The sequence below is a fragment of the Mixophyes fleayi genome, chromosome 6 (genome assembly GCF_038048845.1).
Source record: "Mixophyes fleayi isolate aMixFle1 chromosome 6, aMixFle1.hap1, whole genome shotgun sequence".
NCBI lineage: Eukaryota > Metazoa > Chordata > Amphibia > Anura > Limnodynastidae > Mixophyes > Mixophyes fleayi.
The window spans coordinates 72,220,853-72,236,390 of NC_134407.1; the positions used below are offsets into that span (position 1 = coordinate 72,220,853).

The 15,538-nt window shown below is 38.3% G+C and overlaps 1 protein-coding gene across 4 annotated transcripts in view; it reads left to right on the forward strand.

Annotated features, from left to right (window-relative positions):
• The window catches only part of SLC39A11 (solute carrier family 39 member 11), a 364,339-nt gene that overhangs the window by 22,628 nt on the left and 326,173 nt on the right, over positions 1 to 15,538 (forward strand). For all 4 annotated transcript variants that reach the window (XM_075216853.1, XM_075216854.1, XM_075216856.1 and 1 more), the window contains exon 3: positions 8,350 to 8,388. In XM_075216853.1, the coding sequence (XP_075072954.1) occupies positions 8,350 to 8,388 (39 nt within the window). The remainder of the gene's footprint in view (positions 1 to 8,349; positions 8,389 to 15,538) is intronic.

Sequence of the window (15,538 nt, forward strand, 5' to 3'; positions counted from 1 at the left end):
TTAAAATGCATTTTTTTGTGACTGTTGCAGGAAGCCTTTTTACTTTGGATCATCTTAATTTTTAATTAAACATTTCTTGAACAGAAATCAAAGTAGATGTATATAAACTTCAATAACTATATTATCCCCTTTAATTCCCTTCAAAATTTCTCCTATGAGCGTTTTACCTCATTTGCCAGTCAGTAATTCTGAGGAAGTAATCCCATTGGTTGGCTACTTGCAGTTTGAAGAATCAAATAATTATATAGTTATCTTCTGTCCTGTAAAGAAGCAATTGTTCTGTCCTGCACAGCTGAGCTGTAAATCCTGCATACCCATACAACTCTCTGCACATCCATAAAGACTCCAATCTGTGCTTGTATTGTGCCCAGAACACGCTGCACTACCTTCATACAGCGCTCCACATGTCACCAGACTCTCCTATTCCCTTTAGATTTCATTGGAAATCAGTTTGTTCAATAATGTGTATTTCAAATCCCCATAGAACTTCCCATATCCTGGCACTTCCCCTAACCTTGGCAAGCCATAGAATCCATGAATTAAGACAGTGAAATGTTAGCTATGAGGCAGAAGCTGAAAACCTTCAACCATGCAACACCCCTCCTGCCGCTTTATCCCTTTCTTTTCCTGCTCTCTACCTCATCCAATTCACAGGACAGGCATTTACAGATTTTCTGAAATTTAGTTATATTTTGCGTCCTCCATATTATTACTGTAAATTCCTGCAATCATTGCATATCCCAGAAATAATAGTGTGTGTAAGTGTAAATAATGATCTTGTGGTAATTTTAGTTAGGAAAAATAATGTTTTTATTATATAGCATCGTTTAGTGTTGTGTTGCTGTATGCAGAATTTTTCAGGCACCACTCTGTCCAGTCGAGCTTGCAGATTAGATTTTGTTGCCTGGGGGTCAAATTGACTTGTGCAAGGTAACAAGGAACCAACACTGAGACTCATGTCATCAGCAAGTTTAATGTTTTTAGCAATGGAGAGTGCATTTCTCAAGGACGATTTGTCCTTACACAGATTTCCAAAATGCAGTGTTTTGAACTACAGCTCCCAGCATGCAATGCGTTATGTTATTGCGTTCAACATAGCTGGGTAGTTGCAATCTATTTGCTGTCTTAGTGATTTCAGTCTAGTGTAAATTTTTTTTTATATAAAAAAAAATAAATAATTGTAAGTTGTTCAGTTTTGGGGTGATCTTAACCCCGCAGGAGGGATGGTTTTTTTTCAGACATGATGTGTGAAAAATAGGTTAATTGCAGATGCACCAACTTCATTTTCCATATTAAGTGATTGCAGATCAAAAGTCATTGCCAACCATAAAAGTCACCCGCCACCTACACACAGTGGGGACAGCTAGTTTGTGGGCTGCAGCCTGTCAGTTTATTAGGAAACAGTGACATCACTGACGTACTTTATGATCATGAGGTGTGACTTCAGCCCACAAAATATGCCTTATACCTCAATTATGTGAGTTTCCTAGTGGATGGATTGGCTGCTGTACATTGAATATTAATGTAGCCCACAAAACGTCAGTCTCCATTGTGTACTTGTGACTGAAGCACTTTAATCTGCAAATTTCTAAAATAATCAGACATGTGCTCCTTTCCAGAACCCTCATATAATATAAATATTACAATTTTATTATTACTGTGTATGAGAGCAGCAACCTTGTTTTTAAAGCCAGCAACCTTGTTTTTAAAGCCTTTGCATATGAGTCACTTTTTTTTTCTTTCAAAACTTTATAGTCTTTGGGTTGCAATACACAAATATCCCGTATGAACACAAGCGGACAAACACAATGAGTCACTTTTTTATATTTTGTTGTTATATAACTATTGCACACATACTATTTTATATGCATTAATCTCTTTGGGTTTATTCCTTCCTTGTAAAGGATTTAGAGAAGCACTATTTGATTCCATTTGAGATGTATAATACAATTTTCCAACTGAATTTGTGCTTAATGCCTCCCATCCATTCTCTAATGTATCTAATATTGCTTTCCTTGTTAGGCTCATGTCTACTAGCATAGCTATTGTTGCTGTCATCAAACGGTGCATGGAGAGGGTTTATCGCTCTGCAGATGACTTGGGAGGGGATGTGTCCTGCATTGTCCGCGAGCTTTGTTGAGAACATGCCGCTTGTCTGTAAAAATCTAAGATCCACATTGTTGTGATAGAAAGTGACAAGGCTGAACGGGGAGTTACTGGCAGGACAATAATTTAGTTGACATTGGCGACTAATTCTCTTTCTGACACCGGGCTTATAAATTGTGGGATGACGGGACTGTTCCGTTAACTCTGTGATGCTGATACTTTAAGAGAATGATGTTTCAGAAATGAACTTGGGAGCCTCTCGGAAGCTGCAAAGCTTCAGAGAAAGAGGAGATTAGGATTGCAATGAGTCCTGGATATAGCTGGATATTTAAAATTTTTAGCAATATTCAGATTTGACCAAATCCTTCACACAGTGCAAACTCAATCCTAATTCTGATTTTACAGCTTAGGATGTCAGCATTATGGCACACAGCAGGTTTAAAGGCACTGTAACCTATTTTCTCCTTTTAATTAAGTTTTGTATAGGTGAATGTTCTATCTCAAGTAAACAATATAGCGTAACCAGGCAATCTGTATCTTCACACTGTTCTGTGCCAGCAACAGCTTAAACTTCCCTGGTTCATGGCCTAACATAATGTGTTAATATTAGAGATGCTCACTGACCCCCGTGTTTTGGATCTGGATTACCGTCGTGTTTTGGTTTTGGTTTTACCAAACCGCCATTGCGTGTTTTGGTTTTGGTTTTGTTTGGTTTTGTTTTGCTATTCTGTTTAAAAATCAATGTTTTTGGGCATAAAATAACCAAATGTAATGCTCCACCTGTTTCTTGGATAAGTAATGTAATTGTAAATTGTTAAGCTAATAAATTATCAAAAAAACAGTTCAATTCCTGGTAGGCCTTCATTAATTCTACACACAAACCAGATTGTCTTCCTCTCCATCTATGCATATTGGCAATGCAGCCATCGTCTTTGGATGTATATTACACCCTACACTTATACTTAAATATGTAAAGATATGGCCCCCTCCAATTGTAGAAAATGCTCAAAAATTCAGCCGTTATAGACTGTACAATATAAATTGAAATGGACAAAGGCAGTTTGGTTTCTGTCTCTCTAGGCCCCCCTCCACTTGTAGAAAATACAAAAAAATTCAGCCGTTATAGACTGTACAATATTAATTGAAATGGACAAAGGCAGTTTGGGGTCACTCTGTGTATGACACCCTACCCTTAAGGAGATATTGCATAAACAGCAGCCTTTCAAGACAGTAGTGATATAGAAATGCCCCAAGTCCCTTTCCTCTTTGGGGTGTAGATTGCACCCTACACTTAAATAGAAAGTTTTAATAAGATGTTATCGTCATCATCTTCAGCTTTATCCTCACCCTCATCAGTGTGTACGTCATCACAGACTATCAATTCATTGCCGCTTGAATCCGCCATTAGAGAACAGTGCTTGGATGTCTTGGATGGTGAAGGCCTTCCTCGTGGAAGATGTAGTTCATTTTTATAAACATCATTTTCTCCACATTTTTGGGAAGTAACCTTCTTCGGCGATCACTGACTAAATTCCCTGCTGTGCTGAATACTCGTTCAGAGTACACACTGGAGGGTGGGCAGCTTAGGTATTGCAAAGCAAGTTTGTACATGGGTTTCCAAATTGCCTGTTTTTCTTCCCAGTAAGGAAAGGGACTGTCTGACATTTCCATATTAACTACATCTTGAAAATAATCCTCCACCATCCTTTGCATGTTAATACTCATATTGGATGGAGTTATGGGCAAGGTCACACATTTTTTTTAAAAAAATTCTTCAAACCAGCCCAGATGTTAAACTGTTCTGGTCTGCCCTCTGCGTCTTCCCTGCTTCTTTTTGGAAAATTCAATTTTTTACGAGCAGCAGCTGCTTGAGAAACTGAAGGAGGACATGTCGTCAAGCCAAGGAACAGTTCAGCGGACAACTTGCTGTGCAATAGCTCCTTGCAAAAGTTCACATCTCGATCATTTTGAAGCAAAGACTCAATGTAGGTCTTAAACCTTGGATCAAGCACAGTGGCCAAAACGTTCTGATCCGAGTTCAAGATCTTAATAACTCGAGGATCATTGTGAAGCGAATTAAGTACTTGATCGACAAGGCCAACATACTTTGCCGGAATTGCTTGCTTTCATCTCCTCCTTCAGTTTCTCAAGCTGCTTTTCCAATAGTCTAATTAAAGGAATGACTTGGCTCAAACTAGCAGAATCTGCACTCACTTCACACGTCACAACTTCAAATGGTTTCAGCACCTTGCACAGCACTGAAAGGATTCCCCACTGTGCAAGAGTGAAATACATCCCCCTCCTTACCTAATGTCATGGCTTGTGCAATACGCTTCGATGGCTTTGCGCTGTTCCTCCATCCTCTGAAGCATGTACAGGGTGGAATTCCACCTAGTTACCACCTCTTGCTTAAGTTGGTGACAGGGCAAGTTAAACTGCTCTTGGAGCTGCTGCAATCTCCTACATGCTGTGGCAGAATGCCTGAAATGGCCTGAAATTTCACGGGCCACCGAAAGCATCTCCTGCACCTCACGGTTATTTCGTAGGAAGCTCTGCACCACCAAGTTGATGGTGTGAGCAAAACAGGGAATGTGATAGAATTCACCAGCTGTAATGCTCGCACTATATTGTTGGCGTTATCAGAAATGACATACCCTGGGGAGAGTCCGAGTGGTATAAGCCATGTATCAATCACATCTCTGAGTTTGCGTATCAAATTGTCAGCTGTATGCCTGTTAGTGAAGCCGGTAATACAAAGAGTGGCCTGCCTGTGACAAATGTTACGTAGTGGTGTACATGCTGCTGCTGTTTCTGCTGGTGAAGGTGAATGACCAACCCAGTGGGCTGTCACAGTCATATAGTCTTTGGTTTGACCACTTCCACTTGTCAACATATCTGTAGTTAAGTGGACAGTGGGCAGAATGACATTTTGCAGCGCAATCTCTACATTTTTACACACTTTTTGGTATAGTTGTAGAAAAGCTTTACAGGAAAAATGGTGTCGCGATGGAATTCTGTAACGCGGACACAAAACCTCAATTAACTGTGAAAAACCAGCTGCGTTCATTGTGGATATTTGTCGCAGATCTAACACTAACATGGCAGCCATGGCGTCTGTGATTCGCTTGGCGACTGGGTGACTTCTGTCATATTTGCTTCCCCTAGCAAATGATTGTTTCACTGTTAATTGTTGAAATGTAGGACTGCTCTTTTTCTTGCCCTTCCTCTGGGCTGACGAATCACCCCCAGCAGCAGCAGCAGCAGCAGTGGGACTAACGCTTTCTTCAGAGGAATCAATTATAGTGCAGGAGTCATCCAGCCTTAATAAGTGGGATGCAGGGCTAACTCCGAGCGCTACTGAGGATATTGATGAGGATGGTGTTGTGGGTGTATTCTGTAGCCGTCGGGATGTCGGTGACCGGATGGTCCTAGCTGATGATGGAGTGCTTGTAATTTTTTTGGAAGAACTTTCAGCTTTTCCCAGCACTTTGCCATGAACTCTCGTTAAATGGCGTAACATAGACGAGGTTCCAAGATGGTTAAGGTCCCTCCCTCAACTGACTGTGGCTTGACATAAACTACAAATGGCTATACAATTGTTGTCTGGATTTGGGTAGAAATAATTCCACACATAAGAGGAGGATTTTTTTGCTGTATGGCCAGGCATTACAATGGCCTTTTTCTTGTCACGTTCCAGAACTGCTGCCACTGGTGCAGGACTTACACAAACAACCTCATCCTCATTAGAGCCCTCGTCGTCTACACAAATCTCCCCCTCCATCCTCTTCTAATTCCAAAGTGGCATCCTCACTTTGTGTATCACCGGCTACACTCAGGCTGTTCAGGCACACATCAGCAGAACTGCTGAAAGGGCCCTTCTTTATGGGTACACTAACAGAATGTTCACGATTAGACATACCACTGTTGGATGAACTCTCCACAGTTATTGTTGTCATTTCTGATTCAGAGCATACATTATCCTCTAATGCCTTACTGTTTTCTTGCAGCTCGGCTTTGACACGTAACAGTAGTTGTGCACCACTTTTAGACTCCAAATTACTTGGTCTTCCTTGGTCACGAGTGACCATACAAGAAGAAGGCTCGGTAACATTTTTGGATCTGCCACTAATAATTCTTTCTTTGCCACTGCGTGTGTAAAATGTCATGTTGGCAATTTTTTTTTTATCGGCAGTTAACTTTTCCTCAGTTACACTTCTTTTTCGCTTTTAACACGGTAAATTTTTTGTGGGTGTGTGTTTTTTTTTACCTGATTTAAAAAGACTATGTACTTTGACATCGCCTTTCCCAGATGGCGTACTGGGAACACTACCATCAGGACTGGTGACAGAACCTGGTTGCTGATCTGCTCATATGTGGACTGCTTTGAATCCATTTTAATGAGCCCAAAGCACTTGTAGTGCCAAAATTGTATTGGATGGATACTGCTGACAAATATGACTTTTGACAGCCAGAAAAATTAGTATTTCACACTGGGGAATATAGGACACGCCAAAAGCACTTGGAGTGTCAAAAAAAAAAAAAAAAAAGCCTCCTCTCTTACTGCTCTAACAATTGCTAATACAATTGGTATTAATATTAGAATTGAATAGAATAGAATTGAAACAATGTGTCCAATTATTGCTCTGTCCCCGCGCTAATATAGCTAGTGACCTAACCCTGCAGGTATTTATGCTTTTCAAATCTCGCGCGAACCGAGCTCAGAAATACAAATACGTCACGATGACGTTTTGCCTCGATTTAGATTCCGAATGGGCGGGAGAGTACCGAGCCTGCTCGGCTCGGTACTCGGATAGGCGAAATTCGGTTGGATTCGGATCTCGGGGAACCGAGCCCGCCCATCTCTAGTTAATATACAGTTGTTAGTGAGATGTTTGCGTGTTCTAATTTACACCAGGAAAGTGAAAGAATCTTTGTACTATGTCAATAAATAAGCCCTCCTGCCCTCACACTTAACCTGCCTACGATCTGTGAGACAAAGGAGGAGAGGAGTGAGCAGTTGAGGTAGGAACAGGAAGGAGTTTAAATAAACACAGGAAAAGATGGCTTTTGTGAACATGAACAAAATAACAGTGGCAGTCCTAGTAAACATATATGTACATTATTACAGACATTTATAAAGTATGAAAAGCAGTGCAGTAAGAATATCGTTAGATTTATATATTTATGGTACTTCCTTACTGACATTTTCCTTCCTGTTTAATTGAGACTTTGCAGGTCCAGCTGGTAGATTTGCTTTGTAAAATATAAAGTGTCCACTCCCGCTTTTGGGACTAAAACAGTAATTACCAATGTTCCTTTATTTTCAACTAGACAAATCCTTTTTTGACATGTTAATTGTACCAATGTAAATCTTTATGTGGAGGTTGTATTGTCACCAACTGTAATTGGTGATGTATAGCGCTTCATTTTTCAATTCAGTCCTTTTATTGAAGAACCCAGGTGGTATTATACTTGGCAAAATGTTATTGAGTTACCATTGTAAAGCACCAAATTACCATGACATAATCAAGCATGTGTACCAGGATGAGATTGGTATATAACAGCAGTTACTCACGACTCTAGTTCTGAATATGTACATTACATGGTGAGGCCGGATAGACCTCTGTCTGTTGAAGTGCAGTTATTAGTGTGGGCCTATGCTTGTTTCATAGTTTTCAATCCCTCTAATATGTACCAAAGATTTCATGTACTGCACCAAATGCTTAATTTTGAAAAACACAAGTTTTAGTAAGAAATATTTGTAAATAGCTTTTAAGATCATTATAGTCCAAAAACTATTTTGGAATAAGCATTATCTAAGGATCTTTATGTTCAGGATTGTGCTTTGCAGATTGGTGAATTTGGTACAATGTCTTATTGATGTAACAAAAATTATGAAGTGAGACGATAGAAATAAACTGAAGCAGAATGTTGTCTTGAAAAACACAATTTCTTACAATTGCTAATGATATATTGGCGACAGAGGATTGAGATATATGTAATTCAGTGCTTCAAAAATCGTGTTTGGACTACTATTTATATTATATTTTTGTTTCTAATTCAGAATATAAAGTCTGCATTCTTGTCATAGTGTATTTGTGTTTGTGATACCATTACTGTAAGTGTGATTGCTGGATAAGACTCAAAATGTCTTTTGGATAGATAAATAATAATCAATTTGCTGCTAGATCATCAGTATTTGTCCAATATTAAATCAATGTACATGTTCCTTTTTTCCTACAGAGACGGATCTTGGATGGAAGTTTGGGGTTTGCAGCTGGGGTGAGTACTGTGTTCCCCAGTTACATGGTAATGCAACAGATCAGTCCTTCCATTGTCTCATGGATTTCACCTATGTCGCCCCATTTAGCATGTATGTGATGCATTTTCTGTCATGTTCAGGAGTTTCATTGAGCCCTGATGACCAGGGAGTATAGAGAACGTTTCAGCACTGTGATTTCGAGAGCAGCACATTAAAGATTTAAATGTTGTTAAACATATATTCACTCACACTTCAGTTTATATCCATAACCTGTTTACTTTTTTATTTATTAATATTGATATATTTAGCACCAGCATATTCTGCAGCAATTTACATAGGATGAACTTTAATGAAAGACTCACTATATCAGACAGCATGATGAATGTAGCCTGGTCAATGTAGTTATGAAAATAGAATGACAGTGTTTCCAATAATTGGCGGAGGTGGGGCGGGGTGGGGGTGTGTTTGTCTGTTTTGTGTCTCTTGTCATGTTAATATATTAGATCCCTTTTATCGGATGGCGGAGAACTTAAAGCTCGGTTTACAAGCTCTAGGTCAGGCTGAAGGCTGATAGACAAAACTGTTTAGTTTGAAGCTTGAAGTGGAGCCAAGTTCAGCATATATTCTTTATTGGAATCATAACTGATCAAAGGAATACTTCACAGTGAATACATATGTAACTTCTGAAAGTAAAAAGCATCATGTGTCATCCCCCAGGGAACCTATAAAGATGATGTGTTATATATATATATATATATATATATATATATATATATATATATATATATATATATATATATATATATATATATATATATATATATATATATATATTATGCAGGGCTTAGTGGAATTCATGCCATATCTCTGTTATGTTCTAAAAGGGAACTGTAGTATATTTGTGGGACCCATTATAACAATTGTTGGACAAGAGAGCAAGAAATCTTTTGTAAAACGAATTGGCACACCAGCATACCTGTTTCAATGATGAAACAGGGAGGAAGAAAATGTTTTAAAGCAGTGGAAAATCATGTTGCAATTTGTCAGTTTTTAGGGAATCATATTGTCCTTTTAAATCACATTTAATAATGTTCTGTTTTTGTGTTCTTAAAGAAATCATGTGTCAACTTGGTATTTATAGCGTTACATGGTTGCAGGCAATTGTTTGTTTTATCATGATACTCAGTAAATTATCTTGTGATTGTACATGTATGAGTAGATGCAATGCTTGTAAATAGCTGCTATGTCTATGCACTGCCTGTTGTACATTTACTAGAAGGTCTGCTTTTTAAGATGTGGTAATGAGCACCAGAATTCAATCAAACCAAGTTTCAACAGGATGTATTCTTGCTTTTTAATGACGCAAGTGCTAGACAGACGTGTCTTCATGTAATTTATGTGGCTTATTTTATATACCTATACACATACATATGGTCACCTCAATTAGATATTATTTTGAATGCATATATTGTTTTAGTATTGAAAAAGAAAAAATGTAAATTTAGAATTTAAAGGGTCATTCAATTAGAGGGAAGAGATTTTGTCCTCGAGGAGCTTACAATCTAACTGTTCCTCTATTCCAGTGCAAGAACTCTGTTTTAGAAAAATTTAAATACATTTTTAGCATTAATTATTGTTCCAGCAGCCATTAGAAAAATTCCTGTTGGACAAATCTCATTATTGCCATCAAATCACTTTTTTCCTAGTGAGACAATTATTCTGAGCCATTGGTTAAATTGCTGTCATTTGGTCTCTTTGCTCTGACATAATGACATGAGGCCTTTTAAGACATACATAAACTGTCACTAGCACACTCCTCCACTTTTATTGAGGAAAGAATGATCATGTTTTTCTTATTACGGTATAGGTGAGATCTCTCTCATTTTTTTTCTTATTTAAGACCCTCTAAATTCCAGGCATCTGAGCCAGGTATCCTTTTAAAAGTGAACAGTTCATGTTCTTTAAACTATATCACTTTAGCTGGATCAGTACTGTGGCCTGTTCATTTGGGACCCGCTGATGATATCATCCATCTAAACCAATTAATCCATTAAACGAGAGTACATTTTCTCCATATGTCCTCCACCCAAAAGGTAAAGGATTAGTATATTGCCTGTAATGTGTCTTGGTCATTGTTAAACCTGTTCTATGGCACGGTGGGCAACAGTTACAGCAATTATATATGAGAGTCCTCAAACCAAATAAGTGTCCAGATCCAAACTGCCATGAAGTGTAACTGTGTATTTTAGTTGGTCTGGATATGGAGAGATCTACATTAAATAGGCCCATAAGATGCCAAATCAATGCAACAGAGAAGGATGTGGCACTCAAAGAATAGTAAGTGTTAAAACATGGACTTTTTCTAACAATTGTACATTCACCTTGTCTTGTGTCCTATGGCTGTTAAAGGGGGTCAATAATTAAAATTAAGAATATAGGATAAAATATTTTCTTTTAAAGAGTTAATTTATTGCAAGATCAGCTGTTCACAAATAGTGTAGCATACATAAAATTCAAGACAATGGTGGTCATTACATCACAACAAGGCCAGAGTGCATACAACAATGTGCGAAACACGCCCTGGAACATTTGCAGTAGAAATTTCTGTTTAGTTTTGCTTAAAGAAGAAGTGGGGGGGGGGTGGGGAAAGACATTCAAGTTGATTCGGTGTATCCAAGATGGTACATAGTATCAGTAGTAGAGAATTTATATGCATTCTCTTTCATTCTTGCACAGATGGCGCTAGATGCTGTAATTTCTTCCCATTCTTTCTCCTTGTCCAATGTCTCCCCCCATGTCCAGCTCCCACACCAACTCATAACGGACCCTTGCAGCTGACTCCATGCAAGTAGTACAGGCTCTTTATAGCGTTTCAGTAGAGCTCTAGCACTGTGGGCCACAGCGGGAGTAGGCCCTTGGTTTCAGATTAGGTAGGGGGCCCTATTTGTTTTATGGGATTGAGAACCCTTTTAAAATGTTATCTCTCATAAGTATGCTTCTTTGTTGTTTCATTATCACAGATAGAATTACTCCATCGACCACTCTCTTTATTCATCAGTTCAAGCCATCGAAAGTGTTTTATTAAATTGGAGCCGTTTTTTAACAAGTTGCTAGTCATTAGCATTCTTTGTGCCTTTTGTACAACATTACCCTTTTAACTTATTCAATATATTGCTGCCATTAAGTGATTTTGTCATTAAGGGTTACTGACCCTTGCCAGATGAGCTTTATCTTATTAGAGACATTTGTTTGCTTTTTTTAAAATATAATTTTATAACTTACTAATGAGAAGCTATAATTAAAATACATGTTTGTCTTATTGAACATAACATTTGTGTCCAGATGCAACTTGGATGCAAATTGCGTTTTTTTTTTAAAAAAAAAGCACTGAACTTGTGTGTAGTCCTGGCTGGAATCAAGTCGAAGCGGATCTCAAGGTGCGTTCTGATTTGTATCTGGGTGTACATACACTCTGCTAAAGCGGTACTTTCCTTACGTAGACAGAAAAAGCAGACTGAAGTATACGCACAAGCGTATGTGCAATAATGTGAGGTCACCCCAGACCGTATACAAGAAAGGGTCATTCAATTAGAGGGAAGAGATTTTGTCCTCGAGGAGCTTACAATCTAACTGTTCCTCTATTCCAGTGCAAGAACTCTGTTTTAGAAAAATTTAAATACATTTTTAGCATTAATTATTGTTCCAGCAGCCATTAGAAAAATTCCTGTTGGACAAATCTCATTATTGCCATCAAATCACTTTTTTCCTAGTGAGACAATTATTCTGAGCCATTGGTTAAATTGCTGTCATTTGGTCTCTTTGCTCTGACATAATGACATGAGGCCTTTTAAGACATACATAAACTGTCACTAGCACACTCCTCCACTTTTATTGAGGAAAGAATGATCATGTTTTTCTTATTACGGTATAGGTGAGATCTCTCTCACACTTGAATAAGTGTGTAGTCCTGGCTGGAATCAAGTCGAAGCGGATCTCAAGGTGCGTTCTGATTTGTATCTGGGTGTACATACACTCTGCTAAAGCGGTACTTTCCTTACGTAGACAGAAAAAGCAGACTGAAGTATACGCACAAGCGTATGTGCAATAATGTGAGGTCACCCCAGACCGTATACAAGAAATGTTATATTATAAAATAAATTAAAAACTATTAACAATATAATCTTCATCATTTATATAGCACCACCAATTCTGTAGCGCTATACAGAGATTATTTGTCATTCACATCCGTCCCTGTCCCACTCTAGCTTACAGTCTAAATTCCATAACACACACGTGCACACACAGACAGATTAATTGGCTGCTAGCAAAATTAACCTTACCAGTATTTTTTTGGAGTGTCGTAGGAAACCGGAGCACCTGGAAGAAACCCAAGCAAACACTTGGAGAATGTACAAACGCCACACCGATAAGGCCATGGTCGATAATCTAACTCATAACCCCAGTGCTCTGAGGCACAAATGGAAATCATTTATATAAATATCTATTTTCAAAGAAATGTTGTTTGTTTTTTTTACAATACATAAATAATGGTGCTTTCAATGCACACTGTACATACATGTATATCTTACTTACATACACATGTCCTGTGCTAGCTAGTGGCGCACACACACGTGTAGTTTTTAAAACAAAGACTGTGCTGCGTCAGTCATCACCTATCAATCGACACACCTGCCCTGTAGCTGGTTCAAATGATTTGGCTGAAACCAACCATATTTACGAGAAACCAAGAACTTGAATCTTCTGCATGGAACTCTTGACATGACCTTACTGTACATTGCTTACATGTGTCCTCCCCTCTGTCCCCTGTTCCGCCCCTCACATTTACATTTGACATGAATTGCATGCAATTGCGTTCTTTGGTGTAATGTCCGTTTTCGAGCATACGTAGAGCTATTTCACACAAGATAAGCTAAGCAAATGGACATCTGTCTGAACATGAATTGGGCACTTAATGACATCACACAATAGCATTTGAACTGCACTGTTGCATCTTAGTCATAAGTACATTCATATCTCGGATGCCAGTGGAGTAAGTGCATAAGAATGGAAGGGGACAGCACAGTCAATCCATGAATGATACAAATGAAACAAACATGGTACCATTCATTGTCCAGAGGGGAATCTGAATAAATGCTGTGTTCCAATCCTGCTTTCTGACAATACTTATATCTCTGGCTCTGCATGGGGCACACATGGATTGGACACTGATGGAAATTCTGCTCATAGAAATAATGAATCTGTTTACATAATATAATATATATAAACCTTGTGTGTTCAGATTAGTGTATGGCCCACCAAGGTTATAGTGAGAAGAATGGTACAGGCAGTATTTGCTGTGTGCTCCATTTCCCAATGCGTATAGCATAGGGAACAGTGATGTTTGATGATCCATTTGTTCTCTGTGCAAAAGCCAAGATCACACGCAGGAGAAATATGTCTGCGTGAATGAGCTCAAAACTGCTTGAGTGTGCTTTTTGTTTTGTGTGACACTTCAGCAACAAGTCATACCGCACAAATGGGAGTGATACCTTATTTTATTACTGACAGGAGGAGCAGTCAGGCGAGATAAATAGGGAGTCCTCTCCTGACAACCACAGCAACCATGTTCTTTCTTTCTCCTTGTCTGCTTTATTACATAGAACTACAACTACATTATGTTTAGGATGTTTTATTTCCAGGATTTCTTGCTTTTGTTTTTTTTTGTTTTTTTTAATAAATTTGACATACTGCAGCAGATTGCAGCTCCATCTGTAATATTAATTAGGAAATCATATAAATGGCTTAGGTAAAAAATCTAGATGAAATAAATTATACTTTTAGATTTCAGCATTACGTGCCAAGTAAAAACTATGCATTTGTATTTTGCATTGTAAATGGCAATTAAAATGAAATTCATTTACATAGAATATGTAGGAGGACTTTCATATAGAGGTGGTGGGAGTAAGTGTTCCTTTTAATTTTATCTGCAGACCCCCCAAACACACACTAACAAATCCTCCTTTCCTAAATGCTTTTAAAGTCAAGTAATTGCCTTTTAGTGGTAGATATCAGAATTCATGTTAATACTAGGTGTGAAGATGCAGGCTGAATATTTTATATTTCTTCTATTAGAAAAACATAGCTTTTATGTAATAACAAATTGCAACACAGTGTCTGCTTTTTTGTGGGTTTTTTTTATATACACAAAGCTCTAATAACCTTTATATTTGTGCTATTGCAATAAGTTCACATATATGCCTTGTGTTTCTTCTATGTGTGTTTTAAAGTGAATTTGTTATACTGAATGTTGTCTGATTATAAAAGTAAATTAAATTCATCTATACATTATATTACTATAATTGTACATATAGTGCACTAAGTAATAGCCATATAGGGTGCTATTATACTGTTTGTTACTGGAAGAAAAGCTGAAGTAAAAACATTGTTTTATATTATTTGTCTGCACTGAGGCTCCTAGTGTTCCATTTTAATTAAATTGTGGAAGCCTCTATCTCTATGTTCCTCTCTTCAGATTGCTCCCTATACAGTCATCTGAAACTGCTTGACTATGAAAAAGTGAGGTTTTTTTTTTATATATATATATATATATATGAGACAAGGTCCGCACAACTTCATATTTTAGTAAATGTGTTCATGCTATTTACTTGGTAAGGTGGCAAGTAAGCCTGTATTGCAGAGATGCTCAAACCCAGTCCTCCAAAGCTTCCAGCAGTGCATGTTTTCAGGATTTCTTTAATCCTGCATGGTTGAGTTAATCTATTTTTCTGGGTCAGTAATTATCTCACCTGTTTCTACAGTCAGAAATCCTGAAAACATGACCTCTTGGTAGCTCTTGAGGTCTGGGTTTGGGCACTTCTGCTCCACTATATACTTATCAAATATAATATATACACGATGGTCAAGCGGTTGCAGGGCCGGCCCGGCCATCTGGCACTTCTGGCAAATGCCAGTCGGTGTCTAGTTGGACGATCCGGTCGGCAGCATGCCCGCTCGAGCAGTAGCAGCCCAGTGTGCGCTGTTCAGCGGACAGAGTTTCAGTGATGTGCGACGTTGTGATTTTGCACCGTTGTGCGCCGTCCCATGTGATTACTTGCATCGGCACATCACTGAAACTTTGTCCGCCGAGCAGTGCGCAGGGGGCTAACAAGG